At 36.2% G+C, this 14,975-nt stretch overlaps 1 protein-coding gene across 2 annotated transcripts; it reads left to right on the plus strand.

Moving 5' to 3' along the window:
• Positions 1–6,390: 6,390 nt before the first annotated feature.
• LOC121302766 (transmembrane emp24 domain-containing protein 7-like) lies at positions 6,391–10,571 on the plus strand. Of its 2 annotated transcripts, none has more exons than XM_041232954.1 (4): positions 6,391–6,486; positions 6,759–6,976; positions 7,571–7,816; positions 8,057–10,571. In XM_041232954.1, the coding sequence occupies exons 2-4, from the start codon at positions 6,815–6,817 to the stop codon at positions 8,291–8,293; spliced, it is 645 nt and encodes a 214-aa protein (XP_041088888.1). In that variant the 5' UTR covers positions 6,391–6,486; positions 6,759–6,814; the 3' UTR covers positions 8,294–10,571. The 2 variants fall into 2 exon arrangements, with proteins under 2 accessions (XP_041088888.1, XP_041088897.1); XM_041232963.1 differs by lacking the exon at positions 6,391–6,486 and adding an exon at positions 6,508–6,668.
• The last annotated feature ends 4,404 nt before the right edge of the window (positions 10,572–14,975 follow it).

A 14,975-nucleotide genomic window follows, 5' to 3' on the forward strand; every position in this document is an offset into this window, starting at 1 on the left:
TAACATGATGCTGCCACCACCATGCTTCACAGTAGGGATGGTGTTCTTTGGGTGATGTGCTGTGTTGGGTTTGCGCCAAACATAGTGCTTTGCATTTAGGCCAAAAAGTTCTATTTTAGTTTCATCAGACAACAAAACATTTTGCCACATGGCTACAGAATTTCCTGAGTGTTTATTGCATACTTCAAATGGGATTCAAGGTGGGCTTTCTTGAGTAAAATACAGGCCAGATTTGTGGAGTGCTTGGGATATTGTTGTCATATGCACACTTTGACCAGTCTTGGCCATGAAAGTCTGTAGCTCTTGCAAAGTTGCCATTGGCCTTGGTAGCCTCTCTGAGCAGTCTCATTCTTGATCGATTATCCAGTTTGGATGGATGGCCTGATCTTGGCAAGGTCTTTGTGGTGCCATACACCTTCCTCTTAATAATAATCGTCCTGACCATGCTCCAAGGGATATTCAAAGCCTATAATTCTAGATTATAAGGCAACAAAAGGTGAACATTTTGAAAGGGGGTGCAAACTTTCTATAGGCACTGTATATATATATATATATATATACACATATATATATATATATATATATATATATATATATATATATATATATATATATATATATATATATATATATATATATATATATATATATATATACAGTACTGTGCAAAAGTTTTAGGCAGGTGTGAAAAAATGCTGTAAAGTAAGAATGCTTTCAAAAATAGACATGTTAATAGTTTTTTAAATAGTTTCAATTAACTAAATGCAAAGTGAGTGAACAGAAGAAAAATCTAAATCAAATCCATATTTGGTGTGACCACCCTTTGCCTATATATAAAGGTGAAAATCCAGAGCAAATCATTAATTTCCCTGTTTTCTGTGTAAACTGGACACATTGGGTCAAATTCACATAGCTTTAAAGATCAAGTAGCTGGTGGCAACAAACTCTGTTCTTTATTTAGACACTTCCACAAAATAGAAAGCTGAGGACTGAAAGCAGATGTGAGACATATAGGGGTGGATCAGGTTTCATGTGCTGGGAATATCCTTTACTTTGGTGAAGAAGGAAATTAACAGCCAATCATATTCATTCATCACAGAGATCAAGGGTTTCATGTTTTTTGGTGAAGCATTAGGAGCCTTGGTAAGTACAGGCTCTAATCTTAAAGGTAAATGTGTGATTGACTAAGTCACCCCAAAACAGAAATTAAAACTAAAACCATCTCGCTTTATTTGATCTTACCATAAACTGCATTTAGAACTTTTTAGTAGAATTCATTTTTATGGGTCTTTGACACTGATGCTTCATTTATTTATTATGTCCTGAAAAGAGTAACTGCAACAATTACAAGAAAAAGATAAGAGATTAATGAGGTGTTTCATTTGCCCACATTTTTGAAAAAAATGTTCCATATTTTAATGTTAGAAAGCCTTGCATGATTTATATGACATGTGTGTCTAACACTGTCTGTTGAGGCAAGAATGTTGTAGTAGTTTTGGCAGCCATTATCTGTTCAGGAAATGTGCCTCCCACAGGCACCACAAATAAGCATGGGAGATTGGATATTTTTTTTTTTATTTAGTGTGCCCAATTATTTTCCCTGTGTTTTCTTCCATATATGGAATGTCCATTTTTTTCCCCCTAACTGCAGAAATTCCCCACACAGTTCAGGAGACCTGAAGGTTCAGTGGGCGTCCTCCAATCCCACGATCGAGCCAGCTTCCTTTTCCATCCAGGAACTCAGAAGTGGATGTCAGTGAGCTAGCGACCTCTGAAGGACAAAAGCCAGTCCTGCAGGTGTCTGCTTTTGAGCTCACTGGATGTCTGGCCAGCAGGGTTCATTGTAGTGCGATAAGGAGAAACAGTCCCTGACGGTTTTCCCTTCCGAACCCAAGAGAGCGCCAGAGCCAATGCAACGCTCCTTTTAGAATCCCCAGTGAAGACCAGTGACTTCACACAGCCAAGACACGAACCTGCGCTGTATAACAACGTGCAGCTGTGCTTTTAACAGGTGAGCCACTCGGTGACCCCATTGAATACTTTTCTGATTGACTATACTCGATGAGTTCATATATTTATTACACCATTCTAAAACATATGATATGTTTATTTGCACCATTATCTTGAAGCCTTAAATTAATATTCACTCTGTACCCGTGCTGACCTTGCCATGCGGCGAAAAAGTGGGGCCCGCCAGGTTCGGCTGATGGGAAACAAAGGAAGCACCCTGATTGGCCGGCAGGGCCTTTCTGTTGGGCTAGATCTGAAAATTAAACCCTCATCTGCATGAAAGTTTGAAGGGTCTGGGGGTATAAGAGCAGCCTGTGCCAGCTTGTGTGAGATGTTTAACCTTTTATGCAAAATAAAATAACCTGCTTCTACGCGCCCTCTTTCGCAAACTTGTTACAATATATAGCCTTTACATCTTATGTAATTATTCAAATTTCTGATTGGTCAGCACCAGCTGTGTATATAAGCACTTATCAATGGATAGCAGTAATTTACAGACAGTCAAGGATAAATGTACTCTTGTTTAAACAAAGCTTGCAATAGACAGTATCAAAACCTGTTACCCGAATTGAACTTAACATGAGTCACTTCAAATTAATACCACCATCACACCAAAAACAGCAACTGGTTTTTTTATTATTTCTTGGCTGACACCTGGTGGCAAAAACAAGTTGTAACATGATAAATGTGTAAGTAATTGCATGTTTTTCTTTAATTGTATTTTAAGTAGCTTTTGGTTGATGATTTTGACTGTACAGCCATTATGTTTGTGTAGTCCCAGAGTCTGTGAAAATAGCCCGTAGTTGATTTATCATAGGTGATAATATAGACAATATAAAAAGCATGGCATTTTACTATTTTGTAAAATTAGAGTTAGTTTATAGGTTTTTATCTTTTTGAGGCTGAATAACGCATTGTGCTACACAAGAAAAAAAAAGTGTGATACACTTTTTTGGAAATCTTTATGCAAAATACACCTAGTACTGAATTTTTATCCAAACTCTATCTTTTTTTTTTTTATCAAATGATAAAAAATCTAAATATATGTTAAACTTATAACATAAGAACCATTTTAACAGTTCATCAGCATTTTAATTAAAAATGTAGAACTATGTTGTCTAAAAATCTGCTTAATATCAGTATGACATAGTTGACATGTACTCGATAGAGTTGACGCAATGTCTGATGGAGGTGACTATAAAGGAAAAAATGCTTTTTGAAAAATGCTAAACTAGGCATCAACTTCTGTGGACACCATAAATACCAGAGAAAAAAAAACAAATCTATCTATGGATCTTGATCAGTGTGTTGGTCTCTGCTAGCTTGTACAAATCAAGAGATGAAGAAAAAAAAAAAACCTGACATCTCAAAAATATGGACAAACCTATCAAAGCCATGGTCCTGATATATAAAATGTGAAATTTATGAGGTTGGTCGCAGTCTTTTAAGATGATCATCCTTTGTAAAATCCATTACTTTTGTATGATGCTATATCTCTCTCGTGCTGCTTGCAAGAATAGGAGAGGCATTTCCAGTCAACTTAAAGAGTAAGTAGCAGGGTTCCAAAAAATATAGTGTTATACGCCCCCACGTTTAAATAATGTACCTATCATTTTTCTTTTCATTGTTAACATCCTGACAACTTTTTACACTTATAACTTTAAAGTCTGTTTCCAAGCTCTTTTCAAAATGTCTGCTTTACTGCACTGGGGTTTGAGATCTGTCCTCTATCACTGCAGGAAGAGCGACTTATTATTATTTTTTAAAACATAACAACAAGTGCTCTGGCTTTTCTGTTCCGTACCACATCATGGATCGTTATTGCTGTGTTACCTATTTGAGTGCACATTTTAAAAAGAGCTTTGAAACAGACTTTAAAGTTGTAAGTGTAAAACGTCAGGATGTTAACAATGAAAGGTAGGATGTAGCCATGGGGGTGTAGAAATTCCACTTTCAGGTCTTGATGTTCGACATCTACCTTGATGATTTTAGCTAACCACCAGTGATTGTCATAAATGACTGCTAGACAGTCTCTAAATTGCAGGCTTTTAAGAGTGATTTCTATGGTTGTTCCATCTGGACCATTCACAGGTTTGTCATCTACTTCCTCCATCAGCTGAGCCAAAGGGCTCCCTTTCTTGACCTCAGTTACTTCCTTATTGGAGGCTGTATGGTCCATTGGTTAACGAAACGGGCTTGTAAATGGGAGATCCGCAATTCACATCCTAGCTCAGACACTGACTCATTGTGTGACCCTGAGCAAGTCATTTAACCTCCTTGTGCTCCATCTTATGGGTAAGATGTTGTTGTAACTGACTCTGCAGCAGATGCATAGTTCACTCACCCTAGTCTTGTATCTTGTAAAGCGCTTTGTGATGGTGGTCCACTATGAAAGGCGCTATATAAAGATTATTATTTCCAGCTATATAGACACCTCTGTAGATACACCTGGTTTATTTCTGACATCCTCTGAGTATACTTGCAAACTTGTGCAACCTGGATTGATACAATGGCAGAGAGATTGCTTGTGGCACAAACATAACAGTATTCTGTGGTGTAACAAATTTCCATCAGGAACAACTTGGTGAACTTTCCTGGCTGATGGCAAAGTTTTGAGATTTGAAGCAGAAGCCAATCAAACATGTCAATCTTTCCTCAACATAACAGTTGGATAGATCGCAGACTATTAAGGACAAGGCTGTCAGTTGTTCTCTTCGTGGTCCCTCCAATTCCATCGGAAGTTCCTTTTCCAAGTGAGGTTGGAAAAAATTCCAAGTGGCTCCTTTAAATCCTAATGTATGTGGAACAAGAGAAAGACAACATCAATTGTTCTTATTATATTGCTTATGGACCATCTGACCGAATGTTTCAATATTTAGATGTTTCCTGCAGATGCTTTTCAATGAAGGTTCCATATACACTCAGATTGATGCTGCATCCTGATGTTTGGATCCTGTAACTGTACAAAAACCTGACTTATCATGCTTTGCATAGAATATCCCAGTGTGCAAGTTTAATTGACGAGGTTAATTGGTACACCTTCTGATGTCATTTCCTCAATTCTCTCCCACTGTTTACATGTCACTTGTGTGTAACATTCTGGGTCTAAAATCTAATTTTTGTTTAAGCATTACTGACATGTTCGAAGATAACATGCTTCACATGCTGGAGAGCAATAGACTGAAAGCTGTATTCTAGTCTCATTGATAGCACAGAACCAGAGGATTTAAAAACCTCTAGCACTAAAGATCCATTTTCATGGTACTGACACAGAAATGTTTGACGGTTTGTGGTTTTTGGTGCTCAGAATGAAGAATAACTGAGTTTTATAGTTGGGTTTTCTATAAGGAATTATGTGTGGAGGTTTTAGGTGGTCCATATACTTTATCTAAAAAAATAGAGAAGAGTTTGCAAAAAAACAGTTATTTCACTGAAACTATTGAAATAATGCATATTTTCTTTCCGTTCCGCATCGAGGACCCTATACACGACGATGCTCCACACTCTCCACTTCCTTGCCCTCGTCTCCCGCCGAGATACCGCTTGGCGGCATCCCCAGTGGGCTGCTCTGTACAACCTGCTAGTCCCGAGAGAAGCTGGAGTTCTAGGGTGGAGAGTCCTCCACGGAGCCGTCGTGTCAGGAGAGTTCCTGCGTCACTTTACCGCCCTTTCTGCAGTCAGTCCGACTCGATGGTTTCTATTTATTTTTTCTGCGCCACGCTCCTCCTGAAAAAGCTCCTGCTGCAGTTCCCTACACTCATTTTTTCGGGTACCCTGTTCGTAGCTCCACCAAGACAAGAGACCACCTGGTGAATATGCTCCTGGCTCTTGGTAGACTGGTCATCTACAAGACCAGGAAGCATAAGATCACCAGGGAGGGTCTCTCTAACTGCGGAGCCATGTTCAGGGCCCTGCACCTGTACCAGATTAATTTGGAGCACTGCTGTCAAAATGACGGCCCTTGTCTTAATGGTGTCCATACCACCCCCTTTCTCTGACTATTTAATTTGCAGTCTTTTTCAAGTGGCGCCTTTTTTAAATTTAAATCAACATTACCTGTCAGGACAGTCTTTGTTTAGCACCCCCTTTTGCCTAGCGATTTTGGTAAAAAAAAGTTTTCGACACCTGACTCTGAGTAGCTGGTATAATCCCCCTATTATATACTATATAATAATAATAATAATAATAATAATAATAATAATAATAATAATAATAATAATAGAATTCGTAGCCTCCTTTTAAGCCTTTCACCAGGAATCCTAAATTAATCTCACACACACACACACAGTGACTTAAAACCAACTGTATTTGCAGTGATCTCGGTCTTTTTTTTTTAATCTCCCAAAATTTGTACAGACTCCCTTGAACGAACGAAAAAAAAAGTATTTCCTGAATCAAAGGTCAACTCTGCAAATCCTCCTGTGCCACGCAGGAGGAGCGACGACTACATCCGGGTGAAAGAATACTTGTAAAGCTGTGAGTAGGACCTGAAGAGGATATATCATTTAAAAATTTCATTGTTATTACTTAATCGCAGTCTACCTTAGTGTACTGGACGTAAACTTACCAAACATTTAGGATTTTACCATAGAACAAAGTAAAAATAAATAAATAAGATTTGAAAACGTTTTTCATTCACATCCGGATTTGGTACAGGGGTATAGCATTTCTAAATAGATTTAAATGTGTTGATGTTTAATATAGTATCGGTTTTTATACTTGTTTTATTTTTATTTTTTTATCTGCAGGTCTTGTCGTAGGGTCGAAATCCACCGTGAGTGCGTCTGTCTCCCCTTGTTTGAAGATGTATGGTGCTAATATCGGAGTGCTCCTGCAGGTGCTGTGGGCCCAGCTCCTGTTGGGGTGGGTCCGGGGCTCCGAGCTTACTTTTGAACTCCCAGACAACGCCAAGCAGTGCTTCTACGAGGAAATCACAATCGGGACCAAGTGTACCCTGGAGTTCCAGGTAAGGTTTAAAAATAAACGACATTACTGGCATATTTCTATTGGTAATTGCAAGATGGATGAAAGAAATTGAGGTGACTGGTATATTCCACACCCAGTTGACACTGATGAACAGTCACAGTACGACTGAAAAAGTATACATAATCCTATCGATTGTTTTTTCAATACAGTACTAAACATATTGGCATTTCTCACATTCTGAAAACGTTGTGCAGATGCAGTAATTGTCTTAATTGTAAAATCTGAAGTTAATGCAGTAAAATACAATGGCTGTTTCTCTAACCTGTGCCGCCCTTCTCCCAACATGTCATTCGTTTCCTCCCTAAACAAACAGATCGTTATGGGGGTGCGTCTGTTTATCTATATATCTATATCTAGCTGTAGAGACAGAGCGACTACATTACGTTCTTAGGTTTATTCGCAAGTGAGTTTATGGCCGCTGTGAGACTCGTACTCTATACTACAGCATTCCTGAAGTCTTGTGCTGCATATACAGTTGTATTTGAAAAGAGTGCATTAAAACTCACATTTGTGCACTTGGTTTCCAGCAGTTGTCCATGGAGATTTCAAATTTCGTATTGATACTGTGTTCTAGGTTGTCACTGGCGGTCACTACGATGTGGATTGTCGACTTGAAGATCCAGAGGGAAACGTCCTCTATAAGGAAATGAAGAAGCAGTATGACAGCTTTACTTTCACTGCAGCAAGGAATGGGTCTTATAAATTCTGTTTTAGCAATGAGTTCTCCACCTTCACACACAAGACTGTCTACTTTGACTTCCAAGTTGGAGAAGATCCTCCTCTGTTTCCCAATGAGAACAGAGTTACTGCATTGACTCAGGTATGCTACATAGAGTAGGGACTATGCTACTTAGAAAAAAAGTTATGGAAAATAATCTACAGGTAAAAAGTACATTTTAAAACATATTCTTTCTTGAACCGGTGACCATATTCATTTACATTGTGCCAAGTAAAGGTTGAACATTTTAATCTTAAACAAAACCTGGGAATGCCATTAGTTAATGGATGTATTTTTTAAAAATAACTGTATGAAGCTTTTGTTTCATTTTCTTCACCACAGATGGAGTCTGCTTGCGTTTCAATTCACGAAGCCTTGAAGTCTGTTATCGACTATCAGACCCACTTTCGCCTGAGGGAAGCTCAAGGACGTAGCCGTGCAGAGGACCTGAACACCAGAGTAGCTTTCTGGTCCATTGGAGAAGCAGTTATCCTTCTAATTGTTAGCATTGGCCAGGTGGTCCTCCTAAGGAGCTTTTTCTCAGACAGGAAAACCACCACAACCCGTGTTGGATCCTAACAAATTGCATTACACAATGCACTCTGTCCACAACCACACAACCACACAAGCACTGTTCATAAAGTAGGTACCGATGGACTTTCAACAAATAAAATGAAACAGGGTTCGGACCTTTTTGTAAAGCTTACCATTGCTATGGATTTTTCTTTACAATAAATACTGCATTTTGAATTTAAAGATTATCACTGTGTAAACAACCTTTTAAGATCAGAAATAAGGTTAAAAAAACTCTAATTACCTGAAATATGACACTTAATTTTGTTTTATGTGGACTGGACGGTTGACCTCTTCATATCATTTTCTTTTACATTTACTTGTATGAATATATTTGACTTCACAGTAGGTCCCTAAGATTAAATGTCTTTATTTGAACCCTAAGGATCTGGCTGTATGATTTTAATAACCCTGACTTGTCATTAATTCAATGATGTGCATTCTGAAGTTATAGTTGGTTCATTACATCACAGAAGAAAACAACTCTTTGTTTAAAAGTGGTCTGTATATCTAGTTGAATTAAAACGTCCAATATCAACTGTATGCGGCTCTTTCTAGCAATACATATTGTGGAGGTGACTCTCTCAGATTTGACAATAACCATCCAAGCCTTTTACACAAGACTGAAGCTAATTTCTTCATGTCTAAAAAAAGTTAATAGTTTATTTGAGCATTTATGAATACAAGTTGAATGCTAGCATCAGTCTTTGACTATGAACATGTGATTTTATTTCTTTTAAGGTGTGTTTTGGACAGAAACAGTGTAGATGTGATTTAATTTTATTATGTAGGAATAACTGCGGGGGGAAACGACATATTTTCAAGGAGTCTAAGTGGTCAAGGTAGAAATTCAGATGTGTATATATTGGAGGAATGATAGGATATGGGTTTGTTACATCAGAGACCAAAGGCACCTGACAAAGGCAAAGCCAAAAGTGTGCACTAGATGTACATGTGACGTGTATACACAACATACTCTTAAGATATGTAATTATTGAAACACATCATTACAGCTTATATCTGTTAACCACCTCCTCTTTGTACAGATAGGGTTGGCAAAAGGAATGTTATTTCCACCTAAATGTTTGCTCCATATTTTTCGCTTTTACTAAAACATAAGAAATTGGGCCTATAATATATGCATTTCTAATCTTTAATTAGAAAAAAAAAAAAAAACTTTCAGATTACCAAATTGATTAATGGTCATAAAATATCTGAGCAAAGACAAATGGGTTGTTAATTTTAATAGTATGGACTTTCAAGAAATGTGTGTGGCAGAGCTAACCACTAGCTTACAAAAAGAGTTGAAACACATCCTTTCCACCATAAAGACAAGATTTATGTAACATTTTGTACATTTTTTGATATTTTGCTTTTAAGGTTATTTCATTCCTAACAAGGAATTGAGCAGCAGTACAAATAGTTTCTTCTTAAAATACATTTGAGAGTGACTCAAGTATCATGAAGAAACTGACAATTTGGATGGCCATATACAACCTGTCAGTAAATCTTAAACCCTGCTATGTGCACCTCATTGCAAAAATAAGAAAGTTAGCATTGCCTTATTTATGTGACACATATCTCTTATTCCTTAAAGGGTTAGTGTTGCTGCCCGCTTGACTTTACAGCAAAAACATGCATTGGCCCTTTTGGAATGAAGGAAGTGATTTACTGAATTTGCTTGAGTGAATTCAAATTGGATGTGTGTGTGTGTGTGTGTGTGTATATATTTAGGTTTGTCATTTTTTACTGTAGGGCTGTGGGTTTATCAGATTACAGTACTTAATGTGGGTATATTCAGATGATCTAAATGGCAACGACTCCAAATTCTGCCTACATTTAAATAATTCAATTATAAATGCCTTTTATTTACTACGACATGTGGGATGTTGTGTTTTCATAACCTTAGACCTTTTATTAATTGTTTAATAATGCCTATATTTAGATCCGCCCTATGTAGATCAAATGAATAGCCTGTGAGCAAGGATCATTTTACACCTTTTGAACTTCTATTTACATTTTAACCTCTGATTTTACATGCATCAATTTTGAATTTCTAAGGATTATCTAGACGTGTTGCCCAAGGCTTGCTAAATATTCCTGTAACATTACTGGAAAGACTGTATTGAATAAGGTTTGTACATGTCATTTTGTCTACTGTACCTAATAGTTAATTTCTGATCTCCAAACCCCTGTTTATTTTGTTTGTTTTATTTTTTAGAATGTTGTAAAATGTTTGGATGACAGAATGAGCAGACCCTGTGAATAAATATTTTAAAAGTAATACAAATATCTGATTGTTTTGTTTTTGTTGCCAGCCCTTCGTAGGGGTTGCAGTAAAATCTTCCAGCGTTCCATCAAATGAACATGATTGGTATAGTATTGTACAGTTGTGCCTTTTTGTATCTTTCTGATAAATGGTTCTAAGTTTGAAATCTTTATGTGCATTTTAGAAATTGATGCCCCAAAGAAGTTTTTTTTTTTTTTTTTTTTTTCATGTATTTGATAGTGAACAGTTATTTCTGATTTTGTTTATTGGCTTCACCAATTGGTGTAATTAAGTTCTAAGAGACTTAAAAGTGGTACTAGCAAACTTAAAAAAAATAAAAATGAACATACCTGACAGTTCCATTTGCTATAACTATCTGGAATGTGCATTTTTGAAAGAGACACATGTAAAATAATTTATTTTTTTATGGTATCTGGCAATATACTTGGTAAAAAAAAAAGAAAATCACTCTTTGCAAACAATATGTATGGAATTATGTTATCAATAACCATTTTAATAGAAACCAGGAGGTGTAATGGTCACCATGAGGGTTACACCTCATTTTGGCTTTGTTCAAAAATCTCCATGGTCTTAAAATATTTAGTTAATATAGTTGCTCTGTGTAATCCACGCATTTTGTGATGTTTGGTCACTTAAGAATTTATCAGCATGAGTTAAAAGGCTTATGTGAAATTCAAAATGGATCAATCATTAAACAAAACTAATAGATTCATAATAAAAAAATCCTTCTCAATCGGGGAACCCAACAAAATAAATAAGGCAAATGAAATTTGGGGGTGAATAGACCTTTCAAGACTTGTACCTGTACCTAGCAGACCCATCCTTTGCCCTGTCTAATGGAATCAAATGCTTGCTGAGAATTTGTACAGCATGATGCAAGCTTGTGTATTAACGACCTTGTGTTCTGTCACCTGAACATGATCTAGGCAGCGGGACTTCAACAAAACACAGATGGCAATATCCCCTGCAGGAAAATGTTTTTATTGGTAACCTGTTCATGTTTTTTATGTTGCGCTTTTGCCATCTGTTACCTTGGATGCCCCATTCTAGAACTGCAGTCTGAGAATGCAGCTAAATCAGCAGTCCGACTCTTAATTCCCAAACATTCCAAGACACCTTTTTTTCTATTTGTTTGATTTATAAGAAGTGTAAGTACAATATCAACTTTATTAACTTTGTGTATTAATAATAAATGGTGTAGATTTTTGGGAGGTCTAAAACTCCACAATGGACCATCAAACCAACTGTTTGCTAATTAAACCATTATATTATTTAATAAATACAAAAATAAAATCATGGCTTTTGTTTTAAGAAGGTTTACCTTGCTTTATTTTTAGCTTACCACTGAACCAACACTGACCAAGCAATTTGTTGCACTACAAATGATTGCCACATTGTGGTGCTATATTCATATTTTCCATACAAAAAAGGGGCAACAGACAATCCCTCAAGCATATTCACATACAACTGTCTTTGGTGGGTTACTGTGTTTACTGCACTTTCACAGAGAAAATGGGGTAGCACAAGTTTCAACAAAATCTGCTTCAGGGATGAAAGAATGCTTGAGGACTTTTGAAGCAAAGCAATTTGACCTATTGCTTTATTATTAAGTGTAATTTGGCAAACTAATTGTGACATTTACAGTTGAAATCTACACTGCAGACCAGTATGCCAGTCTAAGTAAGATATCTCAACTGCAGACCACTTTTGTAGTTTACAGAAGGTAACCACTTAAAACAGACCAGTAAACTAACCTTACACAGGCCCATACATATATATATATATATATATATATATATATATTATATATATATATATATATATATATATATATATATATATATACAGTGGCTTGCAAAAATATTCAAGCCCCTGACCAATTCTCTCATATTACTGAATTACAAATGGTACATTGAAATTTCGTTCTGTTCGATATTTTATTTTAAAAGACTCAAAATCAATTATTGTAAGGTGACATTGGTTTTATGTTCGGAAATATTTTTAAGAAAAATAAAAAACTGAAATATTTGGTGCTATATTGTATTGTATGTGCGTGTGTGTATACATATATATTTACTTTTCAGTAATAGACACTGAAACTCATTTATTAAGGTTATCTTTCTATAAAGTTACTTAGTGTTGAAGGACTACAGTTACATCTCACGTGTGTCGATTGTAATTAAACTCACAATGAAGTCTACTAGTTAGAGCTGTAATGCAACTCCCTCTCCTCTTGATCGTCCTGTTTTCTTTCAAACGCTGATTCATCAGTAGCCATGGTAAACAAAACAGATCTCAGTATTGAATGTGCGTTGAGCCACCTACTGACAGATATTAGTAATGAATTGTGTAACTTTACAACCTCACCCTCAACTTTCTTCTGGGGATATCAACCTATCAGTAGGTGTTTAGAGCAGTTAACATTCATGAATTTGTGCATGCCTTTGCATTAAACAGAGAAGGAAACAAATATGAATGCTGACAAAACAGAATGGCATGTTTGAATGAGTAGATATAAACACCTGCAATAGTCAGTGACAATGGCTTAAAATTGTATAAGCTAATTTTATTGCTCACTCACTAGACACATAAAAAACAAATAATTGTGCCCATTTCTCGAATTTAAACTTCTTCCAAAAACAGAAAATTAAGAGTTTAATTAAGGACATTGCTTAAATAAAGTCATTTTGCTGCATAAAATGGAGAATGACATGAATGGAGCTGACTAGTAAATATGATATTGCAGAGTTCAGAGACCTGAATTTGATCAACATTCAGTTTCCTTTAAGCTTCTAAATATTTCATTTGCAAGTTTTTAGACTCCCTTACTCCCTTACAGATTAGTCTGTTTTTGATGTAACTGAAAATACTTCCAGAAAAACACATGACTGGTGTGACCGGTATCACAGAAATGGGTCTGTGAAACTAAATGCATATGTCTGTAGCTGGTAGCAAATAAAGTGTGTAACACACAGTAAATGTTTGGATTCGCAAGAGTGCCTAGTAACAGAGTTATGCATCCCACTGTCTCAAACTGCTGAGAGGCAGACTTTACCTCCCACACATTAAATAACTAATAACAGTATCTTATTAGGATTCCATTGCAAAAATGAAACATTCCTCTTCTCCTGTTTGGGGATGGATCAAATTAAAAAATTATTTTCCCACGGGCAAATTTTAAACGTGTTACTTTTTGCACCATTTCGTATACAGTGACTATTTAATCTGGAAACAATGCACTCCAAATTTCAGAAAAGTTCAGTATGATAAATCAGGGGTTCATAAAAATCTTTAAACAATACAAAGGTTCCTAACAAGTATGTTTCCATGCAACATGTTTTTCAACTGAAGCATACTTTAGAACTGAATTTATAGTGCAGAAACCAAAAACAGCTTGCAGTATCAATGCAATGTCCAGCAGGTGGCATTGGCGTATATACACAGTACACAGTATCTACTACAGCTGATGATGTAAATAACACTGTCAGTAAGTGGCTTTTGTTGTCAGAAAAAAATGTAATCTGTATATCCCTCACCATGTGGATGAGTCTGTATTTGATTGCTGTAGCTTCTGGTTTTAGTCCTTTTGATCAAACAACTCTTATTCTTGATTATATCCAGCATGAACTTGAAGTATATACAAACACCTCCTGCTAAACAATTAATAAAATAACGAGTATAGAAAATATAACCGCAAGTGTGGTAGTCGGAATCAACCACAGGAAGGTAACAAGCATGCATGGGACATTTTAAGTTTAACTGTTTATACCAATCATGCCCCTTGGTGCCATAGGTAATAAACTTTATGTGTCAGTCATTTTAAAATAATTTGGTAGTGGTTTATTGAAATGTTTATGTAAAATATTAAAGTTGGAAAAAAATGCATGTTTTGGTTTGTAAAGGCATTTTGATTTGTATTTATTTGCAGGTCACCATTACATCAAATTTAAATAATGGTTTCTGCTGGACAGAGAAATCATTCAGGATTTGTGTGCAAAATGGCATATAAGGATGACTCAATAAACAGACATACAGATTGGCATTGTGGAGGGGCAATGACCTGCAGTGTCATAATTACCACTGCTGCAGATTTAAATGATGAAGTATCTGCTGGTAACAGGCAGCACATAGATTCTGAAAATACTTTACATCAATTTTCCCATTTTTTAAGTATTCTTGATTAGAGTTCTGGTTAAATATCTTTCCTTGCTAAGAGATTCCTACAATGCAGCTCAGTGACCCCAGCTTGTGAGCAGTGTGGACAGGTGAACAGCAGTTATTATTTGAATAGCTTGTTACTGATTTTGCATTTCATTATTTATTCAGTAAACCTATGGAAGTATTGCACTTCATTTACTATAGGGATAGAAGACACAGGACACAGGTGAGCTACTTTCA

Source organism: Polyodon spathula, chromosome 2 (assembly GCF_017654505.1).
Source record: "Polyodon spathula isolate WHYD16114869_AA chromosome 2, ASM1765450v1, whole genome shotgun sequence".
Classification (NCBI taxonomy): domain Eukaryota; kingdom Metazoa; phylum Chordata; class Actinopteri; order Acipenseriformes; family Polyodontidae; genus Polyodon; species Polyodon spathula.